Here is an 11,721-nt window from a genome sequence, read left to right as displayed (position 1 = left end):
TTGTTACCGACGAAAACATTAAACAAATCCACAAATTGATTTTGAATGACCGTAAATTGAAATTGAACGAAATAGCAACTCTAAAAATAGCAACTGAACGTGTACATCATATCATTCACGAATATTTGGGTATGAGAAAGCTCTGTGCAAAGTGGGTGCCGCGCGAGCTCACTTTTGACTAAAAACAACGACGAGTTGATGATTCGGAGCAGTGTTTGAAGATGATCAAGCGTAATAAACCAGAGTTTTTGCGTCGATATGTGATAATGGATGAAACATGGCTCCATCATTTCACTCTGAAGTCCAATCGACAGTCATCCGAGTGGAGTGCATACGATGAATCCTCTCCAAAGCGTGGGAAAACGCAACAGTCGGCTGGCAAGGTTATGGCGTCTGTATTTTGGGATGCGCATGAAATAATTTTCATTGACTACCTTGAAAAAGGAAGGATCATCAACTGCGACTATTATATAGCGTTATTGACCGTTTGAAGGACGAAATCGCCGCATTTCAAGAAAAAGAAAGTACTGCTTCACCAAGACAATGCACTGTGAAAACGATGGCAAAAATCCATGAATTTAGCTTCGAATTGTTTCCTCATTCACCGTATTCTCCAGATCTGGCCCCAGCGACTATTTCCTGTTCTCAGATCTCAAAAGAATGCTTGCTGGGAAGAAATTTTCTTCGAATGAAGAGGTGATCGCCGAAACTGAGGCCTATTTTGAAGCAAAGGACAAATCGTACTACAAAAATTGTATCGAAAAGTTCATATCACAACAAAATCACTAATTGTAATGTTTGGCCAGGATAATGTCTGTTAGGTTCGTTAGTATTTTAGTATAATTGCACTGTATACTTACTTTTTTTAACTTGCGATTCCTGCTCCATACATTGGGCCTACCTCTATTTCACCAACATTTTACAAACATCTTTCTTTTTCAACTGAGCGGTTCCGGACTCCTTTGAAGCATTAGAATGTACTATTTCTGAGCGCTGAGTCCGGGTATTGTCCCATTAAAAATGCAAACTGCTATAAAAGTTGAAATTTCAATTGTGTGAGTTAGAGCATGTGTATGTTTAAGTCCATATCGATAATTTCAGAGATTTATTATTATTTTGAATCAGTAAAACCTTAGAAGATAAGCTGTTAAAGGCGTTCACTAAAGCTGCTATATGCATATCTCAAAAAATCATTGAAATCTTGAATCTTTAAATATTATTAAAGGGTTAAGTTTTGAAAATATTGAAAAAACATTTTTATTCAAATTTCTAGACTAGAATACCTCGTTAAAAATTGTTGTTTTATTAATAAGGGTCGGAACTTTTTGAGTAACGTGTTACGAGTAAGTGTACTCAACGATAAAGCACGTGATTGAAATAAAACAGCGTATATGGGAAAACAATACGTATAAACTTATATTTTGCTTCAAATTATCATTGTGATTTTGGTTACAGTCCAACTAAGAGAGAAAAGTACGAACGGTAGCCTTAATAGCGGACCTACACACCGGACAATCCTCCAGGTTAGGGGCGCAGGTTACGCAGGTGGCCAGATGGCCACAAGGGAGAAACACGATGCCGACCTCGGCGTCCATACAGATCTTGCATTGTCGAGCGTCCCGGAGCATCCGGTTCTCCTCCTCCAGCGAGATGGGGGAGTTGCTGGTGTTGTCGGCGGCGGATTTTTTCGGTGCCTGGCCGGTGGGGTCGGCTTGGGCGGCTTTCACGACGGCACTGAGCGCCGCCGTCACCTGTTCGCGGATTCGAGAGTCCTCGTCGGTGTCGTTCTCGTCCTCCTCCAGTTGGAGGGTGAGAGCTGCTTCCACGAGAGAGTCCGCCTCCTCCTCCTTGTAGCCTTCGCTGGTGTGACGGAGCTTATTTTTGAGGGCGCGCCGCACGCGCTGGACGTCGATCCCGATACGGAGAGCGGCTAGTGCGGCTGGGCCCACTAGGTGCTTTTGAAGCTCGCGTTCGGTCACTTCTCTCTGATTTCTACTGTTGGGGGCTTTGTTGTTACCCTGTAATAGAAATGGTGATGTTAGAGTGACGTCAAGAAACTAAGAATGCATAAAGTAATTAATTCCGTCTGATTTTCTGTTACGGTTAAATTACAACAAATATACAAGTTATTTCTTTTTGTTTTTAATTATACTGTGTGACACAAATTTTCTAACATAAATAAGATTACGTGTATATATTGAATTCCTTATTCCATTGTTAAAACATCGTTTATTGATATGTTTGTCTAATACGTCACGTTCCTTAGTAATAGTGTGAATACTAAGTAAACAACTGGAAAGTTTCTACTGATTTAAAAGTCGTTATATTACTTGTGCTACAGGGAGGTTTCACGAAATATTGTTGTTTTTCTGTTTCAAAATACCGTTTTTATAATATCCGTATTACTGGTAGATTGTCGGTCAGTGTTCATTACGTTTTAGTGCCGCTGCCTGGCTTCTAGTTTATTTGGAAAAGGGAAAAAACCCTTATAATTGGCTATTAGTTCGAAGAAAAGGTGATTGGCAGATACAGTATACTTTCAAAGTAGTGACATACACGCTACCTTAAAAAAGCGAACCATTCATTCAGGATAAGGTTATATTCACGTCATAGTTAAGTTTAGTCACTATTCGCAAGTTATGAAACAAGATGATCCGAATAATGCAAATATAAGAATAATTATAATATAATATATGGACTGAAAAGTTCCGGGCCTAACATATAGATGTTAAAACATATAACATTAAACATTTAGTAGCTAAAATTTCATGACATTCTACTCATAAGTTTGTGAGTTAATAAGATAAGTGTGGCACTACTTTGGTTATTCTTAAAACAATGGATCAAAAACAATTTCGTGTTTAAATTTTACACTGTTTCTTCATGGAAAAAAATAATGTTCAGGCGAAGCAATAGCTTGAAAAGTGTGATAAGGATGCTCCATTAGAAACAATAATAAGACGTTGTTCTGTTGACTTCAAACGTGGTAGTAGATGGTACAGACGCAGTGGACAAATGAGGTGGTCACACCAAAAAACATAACCATAATTCCATAACCAATTATTCTTAAAACAATGGATCAAAAACAATTTCGTGTTTAAATTTTACACTGTTTCTTGATGGAAAAAAAAATAATGTTCAAGCGAAGCAATGGCTTGAAAAGTGATAAGGATGCTCCATTAGAAACAATAATAAGACGTTGTTCTGTTGACTTCAAACGTGGTAGTAGATGGTGCAGACGCAGTGGACAAATGAGGTGGTCACACCAAAAAACATAACCATAATTCCATAACCAATTATTCTTAAAACAATGGATCAAAAACAATTTCGCGTTTAAATTTTACATTGTTTCTTGATGGAAAAAAATAATGTTCAAGCGAAGCAATGGCTTGAAAAGTGTGATAAGGACGCTCCATTAGAAACAATAATAAGACGTTGTTCTGTTGACTTCAAACGTGGTAGTAGATGGTGCAGACGCAGTGGACAAATGAGGTGGTCACACCAAAAAACATAACCATAATTCCATAACCAATTATTCTTAAAACAATGGATCAAAAACAATTTCGTGTTTAAATTTTACATTGTTTCTTGATGGAAAAAAATAATGTTCAAGCGAAGCAATGGCTTGAAAAGTGTGATAAGGACGCTCCATTAGAAACAATAATAAGACGTTGTTCTGTTGACTTCAAACGTGGTAGTAGATGGTGCAGACGCAGTGGACAAATGAGGTGGTCACACCAAAAAACATTAAAAAATCCACAAAATCGTTGTGAATGATCGAAAAGCGAAGTTGCATTAGTTAGCTAACATCGTAAAGATATCAAAAGAACGTATTCGTTTTATACTGCATGAGCATTTGACTATGAGAAAGTATGTTCAAAGTGGGTGCCGCGTTTGCTCACTGTTGACCAAAAACAAGAACGTGTTGACGATTCTGAGCAGTGTTTGGCCATGTTTAAACGTAACAAACCAGAATTTTTGCATCGATATGTGGTAATGGATGAAACATGGATCCATCACTTCACTCCGGAATCAAAACGATCGTCATCTGAGTGGACAGCAACTGATAACAGACCTATTTTGAACCAAAAGATAAATCGTTCTACAAAAGTGGTACTGAAATGCTAGAGCGGCGCTAGAATGATCGTGTGGTTCTTGATGGAGATTACGTTGATGAATTAAGATAATTTAAAAAAAAACGCGTTTTCTTTGTTATGCCCGGGACTTTTCCTCCCATGTGTTACGTAGTTAAGAGACAGCTTACTTTTATTTCAAGAAAAATAGTGAATAACAAACTAATTTATATCAGTATCGTGAATCACTGATATCCTAGTGAGCCAGTGTCTGATCATTGTTTTATGAATTACACAAAGAAATTTAACGTGGTTCTTCAAGATGGTTAGGACTGACAGGAAAAAGTGACATTCTTGGTCCTTCGAGCTGGATATGCGGGTTATTGATTATTTGATTATTTATTGACTCTATTGAACCAGCGTTCCCAATATTATATTTTATGAACTTACTTATATTAAACTTTTCGAAAATTATGACTTTTTGGTTCAAGTGTCGACGTTTTAGCAAGAAAAAGGTTCTCAAGACCAATCGGTACTTCCGTTACTATTTGCGTTACTAAGAGATTCGAAGTACAAGTTATCGAATGAACAAAATCACATTTCGGGCGATCATTACAACAAATTCAATTTCCAATAACGATATCGGGAATCGATAAAAAGCGAGTTTTATGAGGTCCGACCCGAAAATAATTCCGGCTAATGACCGGTACGTGACCAGAACGACGACTGTATTTTTCCGATCGCTGCCGGTGTTTAGTCGTTTGCCGACCCATAATGGTCGCCTCCGAATCGGGAAACAATGGCGACATATTCGAATCATAAATCACCGTTCCAATTTCGATTTTTCCTATTAGGCTGATTCGCGAAATGGTAATCTACCTCTGCAATGTTTAAGCTCTACATGGGTTCGAAGAAAAAGTTAGAAAAATCGACGAAGGATATGAGATGTGTGCCCAATGGGTATTTTTAAAAGGACTGTAAAAGCGAGTTTTATTTTCTCGATATTTGTTTTTTCTTAAAACATAAAGACATGTAACAGATGGGGCAAATCCAGCTACCATTTTCATCGCCATGCGCCATCTTGTGACATTTAGCTCAGTTTCGCTTTAACCATTGTGTTGAGTAGACGTCCAATTTTTATTATGGATAAATATACGTCACAAGAACAAGCAGAAATAGTGACTATATTTATTGAAAATAATCGTTCCATTATTACCACTCAACGGAAATTGCGTCAAAATTATCCTAACCGTTCAGTACCTTACAAAACCACAATTTATGGTTTACATGCGAATTTTCGACAGTACGGTACGACAGTAGACAGGCCTTGTTCTGGAAGACAACGGACATCTGAAAATGTGGCTCTGGTGCGCAAAAACATCAATTCGGAAATTCCCAGTTACACATTTCTGTACGCAGTTTAAGACGAATTTTGAAAATTGATTTAAAAATGTTCCCGTACAAAATTCAATTAGTACAAAAATTGCTACCGAGAGATTCTGATTAACGAGTTAAGTACAGTACAATGCAATCCTAAGGCTGTCTGGTAAAATTCGAGATTATACGTCTAAATGGATAATGAGCGATGAAGCCCATTTTCTTCTCAGTGGCCACGCCAATATACAGAACAGTCGGTTTTGGAAAACACAGAATCCTCAATTAATTGATGAAACATCATTGCATCCACTAAAAACAACTGTATGGTGTGCTATTCATGTTCGAAACATTATTGGTCCATATTTTTTGAAAATAACTAAAGTGTTGTAGTTACTGTTACTGCTGAATGGTACCAAGACATGATTCGAAATTTTCTTATGCCTGAAATGGAACAACAAAGATTAGAAGGCATGTGGTTTCAGTAAGAAGGGACAGCACAGCACACACAGTCAAGCACAAGCTTAAGTTAATTACACAGCTTAAAAAGAGCCGAAAATTGCATAGCGAATCGCGGTCACCATTTAGCCGATATAATTTATCAATCATAACGAAAAAAAAAATTAATAATCAAATAAACTTTGTATGAAAACCAAACTTTCTTATCTTGTCTTTGAGCAAAGCTATAGGCAATCAAAATGATAGCGGGACTTTTGCCTTACGTTATACCATTTAAGGAAATCATAAATCGTTCCGTATATCTATGTTATGGTACAGAGAATTCCATTTGGTTTGGGGACATTTGGGACATTTTAGGGTATTGTAGAATGTATCACCTTTGAGAATACTTAGCAACAGAAATAATTACCATGGAAGATTACCACTAACTTTTTCTTATTCAGTTTAGTTTACTCTGTTTTGTGCCGCCCAACCTGAGTTTGTTCACAGAGTATTCCAGTTTCCTTTTTCTAATTCCCATTTATTATTTTATATTTATTATTCTTCATTTGTCGTATTGCAAAGATCTTGGGGCATGTCGAATTTTACTCCGTGGAATAACGGCCTACAAAATACCCTGGAATATAATCCCAGATGTTGAACACGGGCGGGGTGCCAGCAGCGCCAACTGGTACACGAACGAATATCTGGCAACCCCGAGACGTTTATCTGGGAATTATTGAAGAGTACTTTAATTTTTTCAGTCACTTTTTTCATAATCCTTAAATTGTGGCTTAACTTGTGGCGCTTGGCTTTTTCCCTTGTACGCATTACACGTTCATCATAGCTGGAACTGGATAAGTGAGTGCACAATAGCAAGAGTATTGCTTATTTATTTATTTGAGTTCTTAGTTTGAACCTAGTGAGACCTACTAACATTAGTAGAAGGATCTCGCGTGATGGCTCCTTTGATCTCATTGATCTCTCTCATCTCATTACCATATATTACTCAGATAGTTTTCAGACTTGTTAATAATCTTATATCTCGGATAAAGTCTTCGGGATAAATCTACGTATTTATTTTACCCGGAATAGAACTGATTTCTACAAACAAAAATAATTTGTTTTAAAATTTTAAATGTGCGCTTAAATGCTGCGTATCTGTAGTCGTTTTGGTCACTCGAGACGGTTTGTTTGATTACAAGTCTTATTTATACATTATTTTAATAATTTTGTGTTACACTTAGACATTCTAATGCGTATCGATCGTGTGAGGGCCCTTAATGTAATTATACATCGGTACACACTCCAAATAAGTTGTATATGTTCATTCCAAGTCAGAACAATGTGATTAAATCCTACAAGGAGGGAACCAGCCAGTATAGTTTGAACATTAGTAGTCTATTCAAAGCAATGAGATAATTCGAATATAAGTATTCACTATTTTAAATGAATTTAATTATGTCTAAATTGTATTCAATTGCACTGTTGATAACATTTAAGGTTAAGCCTTATTTTTTTTTGTTCATTGTGTATATAAGTCCCTAATAATGTTGTTTTTTTTCTGTTATCAATACTATAGAAAATTATATTTAATATAATGTGACTGGTATAGTTGTACAAGCGTGCATGAAGTCAGTATATGTTTCTATACGATTTAAATGTAAACTAGAGAGAAGAAAACTATTAGCTGAACTGTTCACTACTAAACGATCATATATTCCGAAAATACAAAGGAATGTCAAACAAACATAACACTGATAATAAAATATTGAAGAGTGCTGTGAATATACCGTGGCACTTCAGAAATAGTGTTTTCTGTAGACCTTTATAAACGTTAAAAACTATTAACCAGACCATTAAAAACTTTCCCAGAGTCATGAACAAAGACTTCTTCACCATGTCAAATCCCAGCATCTAGAAGACGCGAATTGGAAACCTGTTGAGTTGGTGTAGTGCAAAAGCAGAGCGCTATGCTAGTACGCAAGAGAAGATAAATCATTTTTGTGGTAATTTAGGACACCAAATGTTACTCGCTGAACAAGTATTATTCAGATCGTAAATTTTACTAAAATCACTGAAACGTTATTTATGACAAGGAATAACCGTCGGAAAAAATTCTATGGCTTGAAAAATATACAAAAGGAAGGAAAATGACTACCACACGAACTGACTGAAAATGTAATTGCAAATTTCTTACATTATCGCGGTTTTGATTGGATGAAAGAGGGGAATTTCCTGTGGCGTGGTATGAATGCGATGCCATTATGATAATCCAAAACAAAAATAAATCTGGTTTAGCCTCAGATAATGTTTTATACCGAAGTTTACAGAATATAAATAAATAATTTGATTCAAAAATGATTAATAATAAAGAAAGAGTTAATAATAGGAGATAATTTTTAACAATACGTTGGTCAGTAGACCTGGAATTTTGGACTATTACTTGTTCGGATAGATGCAACATGGCATCGCCAATACACAATTTCGAAATTCATGTTTCTGTCACCGTTATAGCCATAGTTTTCTAGGTTGCATGCAGTGTCATTCATACCGATTATCTCGAAAAGGGTAAAATGATCACCGGTGAATATAATACTACTCCATCCTGCATATTCTCCAAATTCAGCCTACTATTACTTTCTAACGTATAGTATTTTCTACTTTCTGAAGATACCCAGGATTACTAAAGGAACTATCATGAAAGGCAAACATCATTTTGACATACATATTTAATGTCTGTCTGAGACTGAAACAAGTTCAAGGATGTTTTAAGGTGGCACAAATAATTATGCTTAAAAACTGAAAAAAACGACCCACCCACTAATACCCGCTATACCTAAATTATTTGAGAAACTATTAAAACGCAGTAGACCACTTTAAACAAACCCAAACCGTTTGGACTTCGAAATCACTTCTTCACGAAATCATCACTGTGACTGATCCACAAGATTCGTTTAAGGGGCATTTTTAATAATCAAATCTATTATCTTGGGACCATTCGTATATTTGTTCTACACTGTTGATATCATAATAATTAAAGAAATAGTCGTTGGAACATTTGCAGACGACAGTCATTATGGCTAAAGACAGATTTCCGCAGATGGTATTAGGAAAAGTAAAAATGTCAGTCATCAAGACTCATAACTGGAGGGGACTAGTGACTCGAAAATACAGCTTAATAGCTCCAAAACTGCCCATGTCAAATTTGCGTTGCGGTGAAATGATAAAAATCTAGTTATAACACTTAATGGATGCCAGATTCTTCCATCGCGATGGCAGGTTAAATCAGACACATCAAAGAACTGTACTGATTAGTCGAAAGATCAAAGATATTAATTTATCAGCCTATTTGGACTTTGAGTAGTTTAATTCAATTTTAATATGAAAAATACATACTGATGTAAATATCCCACACTCGTCCTGCTTGTATATTGTTGCACGTACAACTGAACAATAGCAATAAATAATTTTTAAAAAACTTGGAAGGAATGGTTAGACGGTAAAAGATTTGGGTCAAATGAAGAGGTGATTATTGAAACAAATGTCTGTAATGTTTTGAAGACCTTCAGAAACCCTTTAGAAGGAACAAAATAATTGAAAAAGAATTGGACTAAATGGATTGAGTTAAATTCACGTTATGTTGAGATATAAAGCGCTTCTTTACTTTTTGAAAACATTTTTCAATCAAAAAATCACTCATATATAAAATTGTCCTCGTATAAAATAACACAAATTAGTGTCTTTGAAAGTATATATATCTGAATTATAAGACAATGTGATATTCCAATATTCGTAGGTCCATCAATCCCATGATTCTAAATATAACCCACCACCAACGTAATTATATTTTTAGGTCAAATTCATTTATCTAAAAATAGAACAACAACAACAGAAGTGTTTACATTTTAAATTTGAATATATAAAGTTGGGGGAACAATTATTTCGGTTTTTTCTAATAAATTCATTCGAATTAGCATATCACTCTAGTAATAATTATTCAATGATGCCACACTGAGTGGCATAGCGTGGGTGTCTGCTGCCTGGTGGAGATGAACATTTTACTGCTACCTATTTTACAATACAATAATCACATTTGTTATAACCATTCTTAGTTGGTTATTAAAAAAGTTTATTAGAACCAAAACAACACCCATAATATTTTTATTTTTATTGAAAACTTATATATTAGTTAGAATTAAAAACAAAACTTCTATATTCAACTAAAACATTATTATTAGACAGCTGGCATTGTTTATATGGAAATTATGAAAAATATTAGTATATTTCAGCTTTAATTTCGTAATTAATTTTTATAATCGAAGTTGCTTGTGTCAGTGAAGAAAGTCCCCAGCATAAATCGCACCAGCTTGTACTTCTGCGTGTGAATATCGGCACATACCATATATAATCTAGATAACATTTAGTGTCCTCCTGATCTAGTAATACAGCCAAAAATGTCAAACTTTACGATGGAACCGTCAGATGGACTCACATGACAACAGTGTTGCCAATTCCCGAAATATAAAAAGTGACACTCGTATCTAACGCAAAAAACATCTTTGATTCCATGTCCATTCTACGTAATAACATGGCGCAATCTGTTCATTCCTCTTGTTCCTCTGTCAGTACCATCTGCAAAGCATTTAGTTTCTGAATACAAATTTTTATGTGAAATCCTTTTGTTTACGCAATATTCAATTCATGTGGGACCAGCTACCAAAGGCCCAGGAAATAAAGAAAGGAAAATGACTGAGAATCTGTTTCTGCTTTCACTTGTCTCTGTCAGTTTTTCCAAAGTGACGAGAATTTCTTTGTAATGATGTCATGCCATTTTCTTTTCTTTCTTCATGCCTCTTTCTGTCTGCACTCTACCACGTATCTTAAACCGTTTTTAAACTTTTGCTTGTAGCTGCTGTCAGAACGATGCGTGGACATGAAGGTACTCAACTTTAGGATTTATTTCTTTTATTTTTTGTTAAAATCCTGCGAACCTTCCAGCAGTAACAATAGCATTATCATATGATAATAAAATTAAAAAACGGTAAGCGTTTTTTAACATAAACATAATTTAATACAATTATTGCAAAGTAACTGTTAATATGGAAAGTATGCATAAAAAACTTAGGGATATGCATTTCTTTGAGGAATATAAGTCATCATTCAAACACCTTTAGGAAATATGGGTTTTAAATAGTATAAATATAACCCACAAACAGGCGCAACGCAACTTACAGATATTGCCTTTAAAAAAATACAATGTTTAAAAGCATATAATAAAACTAAAACAGACTTGTAATTTCAATTTCTGTACATATATAGGTATTTCAAAATGGAACCTTGTCAAGACACTAATAAAAAGATTGTCAAGACAAGAAAAGTTAATTGAAAAAGGAAAAGTTAGAATAACCTGATTAGGTTTTGTAAACCATAATTTTTTAAATAATTTATTGCAGATATATTGTTCTTCATGCAAGAAACCGGAATCCAAAAAAAAAGATCCCAACAAGCGGTCGCATGGCTAATATAAATGAAATGTTTGATTGTTTTTTGTGTAATTCACTTTCTTAAATATAGACCTAAAAAAAAAGACACATAGTAGATTAGATGGCTGCATATTATGGCCACAGAGTATCTTCCTCTCTCTATCACTGCATATTCAACCAAATCGAATTGTTATGGGATGTAGCAATACCTTTCGGTTTGGATGAACAGACATTCAGAGATCGATCAGACACACAGAAGAAGAAAATGATAACTGGTGAAATTGTGAACTAGTGTTAGAACTGAAATTAACAACTAAAGGTCAGTATATAATTAATATAGTATAACTGTA

The 11,721-nt window shown here is 35.1% G+C and overlaps 1 protein-coding gene across 3 annotated transcripts in view; it reads right to left on the bottom strand.

Annotated features, from left to right (window-relative positions):
* Positions 1 to 1,390: 1,390 nt before the first annotated feature.
* The window catches only part of LOC143193163 (death-associated inhibitor of apoptosis 2), a 56,444-nt gene continuing 46,113 nt past the window's right edge, over positions 1,391 to 11,721 (bottom strand). For all 3 annotated transcript variants that reach the window (XM_076399187.1, XM_076399192.1, XM_076399177.1), the window contains one exon: positions 1,391 to 2,018. In XM_076399187.1, coding sequence (XP_076255302.1) covers positions 1,461 to 2,018 — 558 coding nt within the window. In that variant the 3' untranslated portion in view covers positions 1,391 to 1,460. The remainder of the gene's footprint in view (positions 2,019 to 11,721) is intronic.

This window comes from Rhynchophorus ferrugineus, unplaced genomic scaffold, assembly GCF_030347505.1.
Source record: "Rhynchophorus ferrugineus isolate W39M unplaced genomic scaffold, kcgeb_rfMv2 rfM1, whole genome shotgun sequence".
Classification (NCBI taxonomy): Eukaryota; Metazoa; Arthropoda; class Insecta; order Coleoptera; family Curculionidae; genus Rhynchophorus; species Rhynchophorus ferrugineus.
Note: the sequence above shows the minus strand (reverse complement) of the source record. Positions and strands in the feature narration are given on the sequence as shown.